The sequence below is a fragment of the Puma concolor genome, chromosome B1 (assembly GCF_028749965.1).
Source record: "Puma concolor isolate L17-30 chromosome B1, mPumCon1.1.hap2, whole genome shotgun sequence".
NCBI lineage: Eukaryota > Metazoa > Chordata > Mammalia > Carnivora > Felidae > Puma > Puma concolor.
In genome coordinates this window covers 118300640-118314027 of record NC_141670.1, presented here as the reverse complement: position 1 = coordinate 118314027, position 13388 = coordinate 118300640, and the positions used below count along the sequence as shown (strand labels likewise).

The 13388-nt window shown below is 38.3% G+C and overlaps 1 protein-coding gene across 2 annotated transcripts in view; it reads left to right on the top strand.

Moving 5' to 3' along the window:
- ARHGEF38 (Rho guanine nucleotide exchange factor 38) overlaps positions 1-13388 on the top strand; it is a 136481-nt gene that overhangs the window by 114499 nt on the left and 8594 nt on the right. For both annotated transcript variants that reach the window (XM_086704468.1, XM_025921373.2), the window contains 5 exons: positions 348-470; positions 3936-4247; positions 7664-7807; positions 8649-8847; positions 9019-9278. In XM_086704468.1, coding sequence (XP_086560594.1) covers positions 348-470; positions 3936-4247; positions 7664-7807; positions 8649-8847; positions 9019-9278 — 1038 coding nt within the window. The remainder of the gene's footprint in view (positions 1-347; positions 471-3935; positions 4248-7663; positions 7808-8648; positions 8848-9018; positions 9279-13388) is intronic.

Here is a 13388-nt window from a genome sequence, read left to right as displayed (position 1 = left end):
AAGCTGAAGACATAAATCAAAGAGAAGTGACTTCTAAAATAAGGGATCCGTAAGAACTGAATGCTGAATAATGGCCAATGAGGGAACTTAAGATGGAGTCCCCTTAAGAAAGAAGGTGTCATACAGAGCAGTATGAGGAAGTGACAGAGGGAAAGTAAGAAAATAGATTGTTACAAGTAGTCTCATTCATCGTACAGAGCATTCATGAAATTTTTCCTTCCTTTTTTTTCTATTTATCCCTCGGTGGTAATGGAGGGTTATAATGATGAAGTGCACACTTGTGGCACATTTAAATGTACTGAACTTCAGAACTTTGCCCATTTTGTGACTTTGTTCTTGGGTTCCAGGATGCCATGCCCTTAGCGCTGCAGAGTGTAATGGAGCTCCAGGACATCTCTTGCAACAGAGATAAGGAGGAGAGGAGCCATTCAGAGACCCCGAGTAACGCCCCACAACCCTGTGGTGACTTTGTAAGTTATTTATATTCACAGATAAATTAGAAAGTAGGGTTAAAAGAAAAGTTGCTTTTTATTTGTTTTGCTAGAGTTAGGAAAAACATGCACTAAAGCAAACACTAATGTCAAAATTAATAGATTTAAATAGGAGGGTATTATTATTATTATTATTATTAACTATTTTAAAGTGGATTAGTGAAGATTTTACTATAATCAAAATTTAAGAGCGTCCCAGACTGTATTTCTAAGAGTAGTCAGTGTCTGTGTCGCTTTTAAAGTCAACATTTAGGGGCCCCTGGGTGGCTCAGTTGGTTGGGTGACCGACTTTGGCTCAGGTCATGATCTCACAGTTCGTGGGTTCGAGCCCCGTGTCGGGCTCTGTGCTGAACACTTGCTCAGAGTGTGGAGCCTGCTTTGGATTCTGTGTCTCCTTCTCTCTCTGCCCCTCCTCCCCTGCTTGTGCTCTGTCTCACTCTGTCTCTCAAAAATAAATAAATGTTAAAGTCAACATTTAGTTTAAGCCTGCATGTGATAGGTCATCAATTTATTAAGTTGGAACACTGTGATTTTCTTTTATTTTTAATGTTTTATTTATTTATTTATTTATTTATTTATTTATTTATTTATTTAGAGAGAAAGAGCAGAGAGAGAGAGGGAGTGTGAACAGGGGAGGGGCAGAGAGGGAGGGAGACAGGGAATCCCAAGCAGGTTCTGCAGTGTCAGTGCAGAGCCCGACATGGGGCTTGAACTCATGAACCGTGAGATATGGCCAAAGCCGAAATCCAAAGCCCGACGCTTAACCAATGAGTCACCCAGACATCCCAGAAAGCTGTGATTTCCTTAAAGGAGTCTCTGGAAAAGTTCAGAGTCTTTTCAGGAGGAGCAATGATACTCTCTGAAGATGTGACTTTTATTAACACAGTATATATTGTAAAGTAAAGCCTTATTGAGAAAGGGATTTTAACTTTGGGTCATACAACTTCTGTTCTGCAGTAAAATATGTGCTTTTTATGAGTTCTTTAAAATATAAAGAATTATAAAACATAGCTAGAGCATCATAAAAACATGCTAAGGCCAAGAAAATATTTGTCTGGTAAATTAGTTTGAGTAATACAAATTTTAATTTAGTATCTTTTGTCCCATAGGTATTAATAGAGCATAGTAGCATTTCAAGTATTATATGGAAGCTATAATAGATTTCTGCATCATCTTGAAGGTCCTTGAAAGTGGCATTTTATGTTGGCATTATTGGCATTTGCGGTCACACAGTTCTTCACTGAGGCCCTCGTGTTGGGGGGTGTTTAGCATTTCTGGTGTAGCAGACTCGATCTCAGTAATGCCCCCGAGTCATCCAGTGAATACCCTCACATAGTAGTTCCAAATCCTAGGAGATGATGCAGCCCCACCCCCCAGGAAAAAAACCACTCAGAAGCATCTCTCTTTCCTGGCACTGGGGAATGGAAAATCAGGATCACATGTGAATTAAGACAATCGATGAGATAAAAATGAGAGCAAGAGAGAAGTTTTTCCGATGCATGTGAAATGGAAAAAGTGTGGCTAGTTCTTTATAAATTTCTGGGCTTAATTACAGAGAATACATTTTAGAAAAGTCCTTAAGGGTTTGCTCTTTAGCTTAATTCCAATGTATTAAGTTGATGAGTATTTATTGAGCTGTCAGAGCAGGGTGTACAGCTTCTCCCTCAGCAAGCATGTCCAGAATTTGATAAAAGAAGAGCAGTGTTCTTCTCCACCTTGCATGAGACCACAAGATGATAAATTCGGCTAAATTAAAATAATCGAGAGACATCAATATAAAAGTAACTTTTTAACTTATGAATAAAGTATATTAAGCTTTTTAAAAAACCAAATATTAATAAGAGTTCAAAAATCTATCTAAAGGCAGAGCCATGTTTTTATGTAACCTTGACTAATACTTGCCTACATGTTTTGTATAGGACAAAATATTAGAAGAAAATCTGATTCTTATTTGTTCCAACCATAATTCCTACGTCTGGGTGAATCAGTTTATGTCTACGGTCCACAGGATATATATATAGTAATTATGTTGTGATATTGTAATTATATTACCTGTAGAATCCAGTCAAGTTACAAATACAGTAATTTATCCAAGAACAGTAAACAGATTCTTCATTTAGTCAAAGGACTCATTAAATAGTCTGCTGGTGTATATTGATTATCTTATAAACTAGACATCAAATTTAATCTGTGTAGTCTATTGCTAGTACCAGTAAGAGATTGGTTTCCCCTTTCTGTAGATTTCCCGTGAGTTCAGACAAAGTTACCAGAGGCTGTTTACTGCTCAGATGCTGATTCCCTAGGACATCTTTCAGGGTACAAAGGAGAAACCTACTTCCGAATTGCTATGACATAATCATGTAACCCAAGCATATATGATAAAGGGTAAAGTTGCAGTCAGCAGATAGGATACTATTTGCACTTCAGAAGAGAGGGGGAGGAAAGAGAAGTATCAGAAATTAAATTCAGGGTGCCCAGGAGCTGGCATGGGGTTGGGGGCTAATATGAAGTTCATTTTCCTTTTCTTTTAATTCTTTTTTATTTATTTATTTGACAGAAGAAGAGGGAGAGAGAGCAGGGGGAGGAGCAGAGAGGGAGAGAGAGAATCCCAAGCAGGCTCCACGCTGTCAGCACAGAGCCCAACACGGGGCTTGATCTCACGAACTGTGAGATTATGACCTAAGCCAAAATCAAGAGTTGGACGCTTAACCTGCTGAACGAACCAGGTGCCCCATGAAATTCATTTTCAATGACTCAGACCTAATAATGTAACAATTTAAGAAACGAAACAAAACCAGCATCAGTTTAGTCTTTCAATGTATTTAAAGAGAAAGCAGTAATTCTGTTGTCATTTCTATCACAGGAGCAAAATACCTATAATAAGGAGGTACTTATCTATATAGGGAATACAATTCCACTACCCACAATGAGTTACCAGGGTAGCCAAGGAATTGAGACGGATGTGGGAGGAACAGGATATAGTCTCTTCTAAGACTATCTTCCTTTTGTTGCCTGCAAAGGAAGGAAATGATATGGTGAGTCATTTGCAGTCTTAGGGGTCAAAGACTAGAGTTTGCCTCCCACCCCATGGGCTGGAGTAGCTCAGTTTGGCTCTGGGAATAGAAAGAAAGGGAAGAGAAAGAGTTGAAGGAGATGACACCAATGACAAAACTAGTGGCTGTAGAGGGAAAGGTTGAGTGTATTTTGGGTGTGCAGGCTTTAATTTTTGTATTCCTCTATTCCTCCTCCTAGAGTCCCTCTTTTAAGTCCTTGAGCGGGTTTAGCTAGACAGAAAGAAAGATCACATCCTCTCTTAACTTGGCTCGATACTTTCCTGCCTTTCTTTGTGCTCCTTCAGGGAGGACGTAAGCCTACTGGTGATAGTGCAGGACATGGACTGGTTGTTGCTTTCTCTGTGACAGCATTGTTTTTCTCTTTTGGCAGGCAGCCCATTTACAGAGGCTTGTCCTAATGCCTCTGTCAGCCCTGCTGTCCTTGTTCCCTGGGCCTCAGAAGCTCATCCAAAAGCGCTATGACAAATTGCTGGACTGCAACAGCAACCTACGACGGGCAGCAGGAGATGAGTCAGACTTGGCCAAAAAGGAGTATGAGGCCCTCAATGCCCAGCTTGTGGAGGAGCTCCAGGTGTTCAACCAGGCTGCCCGGAAGATTCTGTGGAACTGTCTGTGTAGCTTCGTCACTCTCCTTGGGGACCTGACACTTGTGGCTCAGCAGGTTTATTCCACGGTGGCACCGGTAAGCTCAGTACCAGCTCCTGCTACCCTGGCCTGCGAGATCTACTAGAAACCACAGCCATGAAGGGGTGCCTAGGTGGCTCAGTCGGTTAAGTGCCTGACTTCGGCTCAGGTCATGATCTCAGGGTTCATGAGTTCGAGCCCCTCATTGGGCTCCGTGCTGTCAGCTCATAGCCTGGAGCCTGCTTTGGACTTTGTGTCCCGCTCCTCTCAAAAATGGATAAACATTAAAAAAAGAAAAGAAAAGAAAAGAAAAGAAACCCACAGCTATGTCAAGTGGCCCTGTTCACAGTGGGTATGTGTGTGGTGCATGTGTGTGCCTGGGGCAGAGGCTGTATTTTAACTGAAGCCAGTCATATAGTCTCTTTCTCTTTCCTCCATAGGAAAATTTCCTAGTTCAGGTTTGTGGTGACTTGCACACGTGTATTTCTTTTTGGAGGTTCCTCTTTGAATACCAAACACCTTTTAGCTTTGTTCCACTCATCAGTGAAGCCAGGGTAGCTCCACCTGCTTGATGCTTTGCTGAAGTTTATCAATATTTATTTTGTACTCTCTTCCTATTCAACAGTTCTTCAATGCTAACCATGACTGTGTAAGATACGGATCCTAAAAGATGGCCATCTCAATGTAATGACAGAAACAGAGTAACTGTCAAACCAGTCACTTTTGCTTCTGTTTTCCTCTATGGAAAAAAAAAAAAAAAGGCCTACGGTGTGTGTGTGTGTGTGTGTGTGTGTGTGTGTGTGTGTGTGTGCACGTGTGTGTAATTTAGCTTTCCATTAGGATATGATTTTATGACTATTTCCCTGACGGAGAAGAAAGATATTTACAACCTAATACCAACTTAAAAAAATCAGTGTGGTTTCTTTGCCCCTCATTTCAATTAGTTCTCATTCAGCTGGGTAGATATTTAATGGGCAACATTTGGAGGAAAATTAATTGTCCTGACTTTATTTTTCACTGTGTATTTAATTAACTTTTAGCTTATCCTTTGAATTAAATTAAGGTGAATAAACAGGTGCTATACTTATATGGTTCAAAAGGCAAAACTACATAAAAATGTATAAGCAGCCTCACATAGACTCCTGTCCCCTAATGACTCATCCCCGACTCCACCCCCGCTGTTACTAATTTATCCGTTTATGGTTTCTTCATGCCATTAGAAGTGCAAATATGTATATATTTTTCTGTATATATTTTCCCTATATAAAACTAGGAAATTATGGCAGCATTCTGCAATTTAACCTTCTGGGGATGCATCCATGTCAGTACACAGAGAGCTTTCTCTTCTCTTCTATAGCTTCATACTAGTCTACTGCATAACTATACAATAGTGTACAACCAACCCCCTATTTTCTGGATAACGGCTTTATTGAGATATCATTCACATACCATATATTCCACCCATTTAAAGTATGCGATTCCACAGTTTTTAGTATTTTCACAAGAGTTGTGCAGCCATCACCACAATCAATTTTGGAACATCATCATCACCCCCAAAATAAACCCTGTGCCATTAGCAGTGAATCCACATTTCTGCCCAACCTCCCAGCCCTAGGCAATCATCAGTCTATTTTCTGTCTCTTTAGATTTACCTATTCTGGACATTTCATATAAATAGAATTCTATAAAATGTGGTTTTTTGTGACTGGCTTCTTTCACTTAGCATAATGTTTTCAAGTTTCATCCATGTTGTGGCATGTTTCAGTACTTAATTCTTTTTATTGACAAATAATATTTCATTGTAGAGATATGCCACATTTTATTTATCCATCACCAGTGGATGGACATTTGGGTTATTTCCACTTTTGGCCAACTATGAACATTTGAGATCTTAGTGAATGTATGTTAGTGGATGTATGTTTTCATTTCTTTTGGGTACATATCTAGGAGTAGAATTGCTGGATCATATGCTAACTCTTGTGTTTAACCTTTTCAAGAACTGCCAGACTTTTCCCAAGTGGCCGCACTATTTTACATTCGCAACAGTGATAACTGAGGTTCCCATTCCTTATATCTACCTGTCCTTGGTTTTGTTTTTTGTGTTTTTTTTTTTATAGCCATCCCAGTGGGTGTGAAGTGATATCTCATTATGGTTTTGATTTGCATTTCCTTGATCATTTCCTTATTTTAAACTTTTTAAATTGAAGTATAACTTATGTATGGTAAAGTGCATCAGTCTGAAGTGCCCATCTCAATGAATATTTGCAAATACATACATCTGTGTAACCACCATCAAAATCTAGACATTAGCCCTTTCCAGTTCCCCTTAAGAGCCACTCATGACCACTCCTTGGCTACAGTCCCTCAAAGGTAAACATTTTTCTTACATATATATCATAGACTGTTATGCCTGGTTTGTATTTCATGAAAATGGAATCATATGGTATGTATAGCTTTGTGTATTAACCTGTTCCTATGGAAGGATATTTGGATGATTCCAGTTGCCTATAGCTGCGTAACAAATTACACCAAATATGGCAGCATGTAACAACCAATAGTCATTTATTACTATAGTCTCTCATGGTTCTGGAGGTTCACTGGGCTCAAGGAAGTCATTCTCAGTGTCCCTTATAAGGTTGTAGTCTGATAATAGCTGGGGCTAGAGTCATCTCAAAGACTTCCTCAGGCCCATGTCTGAGGTGGGAGATGGGGTGATGACAGAAGACTCAAACAGTTGGCGACTAGGACAGTTGGGGCTCCATAGACCTCTCACCCTGCTCCGATCTTTCAACACGGTCTTTTGATATGGCGTCCACGGTGCAACTGGCCTTCTTCCATGGTTAATATTAAGTCTCCCAGAGTGAGTGTCACAAAAGAAACCAGCAGAGGCTATACAGTCTTTTTTAGCCTAATCTTGAAAGTCAGATAGCATCACTTCTGTCGTTCCATTCATTTCCATTCTGTTCATGGAGGCAATTAAAAAAACCCACCCACTTTTGAGGGGAGAGGGCATGGACTCCACTCCACTTCCTGAGGAGAGGCATGTCAAAGAATGTGCTGATTTGCTTTAAAGCTGCCACAGGCTCTTAACCAATGCTTCTTGTTTTAGCTTCTCTCTCCTTCCCCCTATCCCACCCTACCACATTGGAAGACCCTCTTGCCATCAATTCCTGAGCCCTTCTTCCAAAATTCCATTGTGTTTTTTATTTCTCTTGTGTTCTTTTATTTAGGCTTGAACCTTTAAAAAATTATCCCTATCATTTTAGTGAGGTTTCCAGAGACAGCAAACTAAATTAGACTTTTTTTTTAAAAAGTTTATTTAGACCATTTTTATCTAAATCTTCTAACATTGTCCCAATCTCTTGCTGTGGAGCTATCTTACACTTTCTTTGCTTGTCACAACTCTACTAAATTCAATATCTAACATGGTTAAATAGTTGTCTGAGAAGAATGCCATATCATTTCTACCTATAGGTACCACTGCTGGCCTCGAGCATCTCTGAAATTCAGAATCGAGTACTAGAAGAGGTTCAAAATCTTAATTTTGTAAAGGACAACAGTGCCACCTTTATTGAGAGGAAACTTAGTTTTGAAAAGAAGAAGCCTGTGCAAATTCTGGTGAGTTTGGTATGGTTCGTGACAATGACTATCACTTCTTTTCCTTGTTCAAATCACAATGACTATCACTTCTTTTCCTTGTTCAAATCACAGTGTATTATTTTTCATATCACTTATCTCATCCTAGTATCCTGTAACTTACCTACCTATTATATTTAGGATTTCTTGTCTATTTCTACTTTCTATACTATGAGTTCTGTAAGGTCCTAGATTTTTGCCTGTTTTATACATGACATATCCCAAGATGCTAAAATGGTGCCTGACAACAGATATAAATATCTCCTGAATGAATGAATAGAATTTTATAGAGCAAAATCATATAGTCCAACTCCTTCATTTTTCTAGATAAGGAATCCCAGGCACTGAAGATAAAGTGGCTTTCTCAAAATCACTAGAGGCAGAGCTGGGAGGGGTCTAGGCCTTTTGACTCCTGCCTAATTTACTGGTATTGTTTCCCAGAAAAAGACATGCACATATACAATTTACTTAATTAAACAGTGTTTTTCAAGTGCTTAATACACAAGGGGTTGTCTACAGTACGGCAAAAAATTAAAAATTGTTCTATCCAAGAGGGATTAGAACCTCTGCCTCCTTATGCTCAGTTGGATTTTCTTTCCTCTCTGCAACACTGCCCTCATGTGCTAACTGGAGAATTTTTCACTGCAGAACTCAGCTGGATGCTTCACAATAATTCCAACAATGCCTTAGTGTTGAAATAATCCCAAATCAGTGGATGGCTTCAACATTAAAAAAAAAATCTCCAAAGAAGGAGTATTTACCAGTTCAGTGAGGATTTTATTATACATCTATGTAAACCAAAATTTCTCCTTACTTCTCCCAGCCTGAAGTGCCACGTCAAACCGATGTTCACCGCTCCAAACTTCTGTCCACGTACAGTAAAGAAGAACTCTACCAGGCAAAGCGGAAGTGCAATGCTACACAAGAATATGACATCAATCTTCTAGGAGGGGAATTGGTGGCTGTGATGGAACAGAAAGATCCACTGGGGAGTACCAGCAGGTGGCTCGTTGACACAGGAAGTAAGGGTTTTTTTTTGTTTTTTTTTTTTGCATAAAATGCACAAAACTACCCCCTCTTTTCAGGTGGAGATTTCCCCACGGGCCACTCTGTGCTTCTCTAAACACAAATGTTTGGTGAGGGTACACAAATGACCTTCTTTTTTTCTTTCTTTCTTTCTGTTTCCTATCCAGTTATAAAAGGATATGTGTATTCCTCCTTCTTAAAACCCTACAATCCTGCAAAAGTGCAGAAGGTGGATGCTGAGAACAGGTTCTGTGATGACGATTTTGATAACATCAGCCTCTTTGTGTCCTCACGGCCAGCTAGTGACAGTGTCACAGGCACCCCAGAAAGTAGCGTAAGTGATAGCAGCTCATCTCTTAGTGGCACATATGGAAAGTTTGAAACAAACGGCACTGACGCTGACAGTTCTCAAGAGGTAGATGAACAGGTAAGAATTTGAACCTTGATGTAAAACTGCTTGGCTGTTCAAATCATGAAAGATGTTCTAACAGCGCTCTATCTTGCTGCAAGCCTTGGTGAAAGTGTCAGCTTTGATAGCAAGAAGACCCAGCTCTATGAACACTTATTTTCTGTGCACCTTTCTGCAAGGAATTTAATTCTCTGAGCCTGTTCGTCAAGTGAGGAAAAGAGGACAATAATTCCTACTTTGCGGACTTGATGTGAGGATTAGAGAAAACGTATATATGTAAAGTACCCAGCACAGAGTAGACACTCAGTAAATAGAAACTGTTACTATTACTATCCTGCTGTTATGTACTTGGAGTAAAGCAAAGATGGCCTTTTTATATTCCTCCATCAGAGAAAAACAGTTCAATACTGAACAGATTGCCGCCATAAGCAGCATGTGGAAAATTGTCCATGATTCCTCTAAGAGCAGTAACATCATTGAGCTATCTAGTAATTGGCCATTTTTAATCTCTTGTACCATATCCTGAAACCTTTAAGAGCTACTTTTCCCGCACTGCACCAAAGCGGAGACTATTGGGATAATTCTTTTGCAAATTTATAAGTTACCTATAATGTAGCACTCCTTTTTCCTACATCAGAAAGTTTAAATATATTTAACTGTTAAACCTCAAGTGGCGACCAACTAACTGCTTCTCTTTTTTTAACTTGCTTTTTTCTTTAGTGGCTTTTTATTAATTCATTTAAATTTGTAATACATGTTATCTGTGAAAAGTTAAAATGGTATAAAGGTATACATAAATTAGAAGTAAAGATCTTTATTCCCTTCTCCCCCAACTCTACTCTTCAGAGACAAGTATTAGGGTTTATGTTTTCAGACATTTTCTGTGCATGTACAAACACATATTTTTACAAGTGGGAACATATATGTGTTAACATAATTTGGTTATTTTTTTCCACTTAACAATGTACCTTACACACAACAGTACCTAAATACTACCTTATTTCTTAAAAAATTCTTCATAGTAATTTATTTTGTGGATATATCATAATTTATGTAACTAGTACTCTAATAATAGGCATTTAGAATATTTGGGGAGGGGTTTAGAATTTCAAACTACTTCACACAAGATCCTCGTTCATCTATCTGTGTGCACTTATATGAGTATATACACAGGATAAATTAGAGAGTCAAAGGGTATATATATTGGAGAATATGAGTATATATAAATATATACATAGGAGAATACTGGAGAGTCAAAGGGTATATACATCTAAAGCCTTAATAGACATTGCCATACTGCCCTTCAAAATAGTTTAGTTTCTTTCATCAGTGATAACACTGATTCTTGTCCAATTCATAAATTTTACAAAATCTTTATTAAGGACTTATTTACACATCATAAAATCCATCTATTTTAAGCATATATTCAATGACTGAGTATATTTACCGAGCTGTGCAACTATCACCCCAATCCAATTCTAGCACATTCCCTTCACCCCCCAAAATCCTTTGCACTCTTTTGCAGTCAGTTCTCTTTCCCACCCTAGCCTCAGGAAATGACTGATTTGCTTTCTTTCTCTCTATATTTGACTTTTTGGTATACTTTGTATTAATGAAACCATACAAGTGGGACTTTGCAGCTAGTTTCTTTCACTTAGCATAATGTTTTTGAGATTCATCCATGTTGCAGTACATATATGTACTTTGTTGCTGTTTATCACCTGATAGTATTTCATTCTATGGATATAGCATATTTTGTTTATCCATTCACCAGTTGATAGACATTTTGGGTAATTTCTATTATGAATAATGCTGCTATAAACATTTATGTACAAGTCTTTGTGAGGATTTCATTTATTTTGAGTAGATACCTAGGAGTAGAATTGCTTGTTGTTACGGTGAATATATGCTTAACTTGTTTAAAGAAAATGGGGCGCCTGGGTGGCGCAGTCGGTTAAGTGTCCGGCTTCAGCCAGGTCACGATCTCGCGGTCCGGGAGTTCGAGCCCCGCGTCAGGCTCTGGGCTGATGGCTCAGAGCCTGGAGCCTGTTTCCAATTCTATGTCTCCCTCTCTCTGCCCCTCCCCTGTTCATGCTCTGTCTCTCTCTGTCCCCAAAATAAATAAACGTTGAAAAAAAAAAAAATTGAAAAAAAAAAAAAAAAAAGAAACTGCCAGACTGTTTTTCAAAGTAGCTGCACCATTTTACATACCCACTGGCAGTGCATGGGGCTTGTGGACTGCAGTTTTTCCACATCCTCACCTTACTGCCTTTTTAAAATTATTAGGATAGCCACTCCAATGGGTGTGAAGTGTATCTCACTGTGGTTTTAATTTGCATTTGACTAATGCTGTTGAATATCTTTCATGTACTTATTGGCCATTCTTGTATTTTCTCTAGTGAAATGTCCATTTAATATATGCCCGTTTTAAAAATTGGGTCATTTTCTTTCTTATTATCCACTTGCAAGAGTTCTTTATATACTTTGGATGCAAGTTCTTTATCAGGTATAATTTGCAAATAATTTCTCCCAGTCATAACTGATTCTTAATTCATCTAGACATTACTATATGTTTCTATCACTCTTCTCTTGAAGTTTCAAAACATTGTTTTTCTATTCCTTGTTCATTCTCTTAGTTTATTCAAAGTTTCTAGAAAACAAAATTACATTGTAATAACAATAGATTAATGAAATTTTATCAGTGAAATGTATAGTCATGATTAAATGTCCTGGCAGACTTTTAACTTATCCCAATAACCTAGAAGGACAGAAATCTGAGGGCCAAATTTGTCAAGACACCCTAAAGCTGGCTTAATGTTGAGCTCCAGTTCTTATTGGCTTTTACAGGGGCTTTTGGAGTAAGCACCTCACTTAGGCTCTTTCCACATGGGATTTGTAGTCTAGTTCCTAATAGCCACTACTGCAAAGTAATTCTCTTTGAGTAATCCTATCAATATGTTTCATGTGAATTAGGTCCATTAGAAGTTTCCATTACCAAGAGAGGAAAAAAAATGAGATAATTTCTTTTTACTCAAAACAAAGTATATTGATAATATCTCTTCATAAAGTGCAATTTGTACTCCTTTTCCTCTGAGTTTGGAACTGATTCAAAATAGACCTTGGTGTCAGGGATATATATATATATATATATATATTATATAATACATTATATATATGAAATATAATATTATATATATATGTGTATATATATATACACATATATATATATGAAAGCTTTATTCCTAACAAAACTGGATTAGAAAATGCAGCTTGGATCAGTGGCCACATAGGATCCCTGAATACCTCCCTCTGTGTTAAAATAATTCAGCTCAAATTGCGGGCCTCTCCCGTGTAGGACAAAGTCTGTCCCGGTAAATTGACTATGATTTGAAGACAATGTACCTGTTAGAAACCCTAGCACGAGCGACAGAAGGAAAGACTACACAGGAATATTTCCCTTAATGTCTTAATTCTAGTCAATAGAGGTACATGAGCTAGTAGTTCCTAGACTTTTCCAGTTATGCAACTACTGTTTAGCCCTCAGAAACAGAAGGAAAACCTTGTATGATCTTCCTAATCCTTACCAGAGGGCTGATGTTTTCATTTTGTTGACTCTTAGAAAGTGTGGAGAGAAGAGAATGGTTAACCCCCATATTTGTGGTGTGACAGTCCAAGAGAACAATGCATTATAGAGGTCCCTAGAAGGTGACTGAAAAGTGAGAGTTAATTGTATCTTTTTGTGTGTGTGTGAACAGTGAGAATACATTGCATATTGTAATATGCACATTTGAGATGTCCTGCAAAGCAATTTTCTGTGCAGCTATTTAAACTTATGTTCTTGATTTTATTTTATCATCAGGAACATCAACTGAAACTTGTTTTGGTTTAACAAGATGACACTTTGACTCACCATTTCTTTCCCTATCCTTTCCTACTGTGGCAGTAACACTTTTTTTTTTTTTTTTGCTTTCTTCCAGAATTGAAATATCATATTGCCATTGGTGTTGTAGACTGTAATCTACTCTTATTAATGGCTCCAGTGGGCCCTGACAAGAAAGACAGGTAGAGAGGGAGCTTTGCTCTATGCCTGATATTCAGGAGGCATCACTGGGATCCTAAAAATTAATC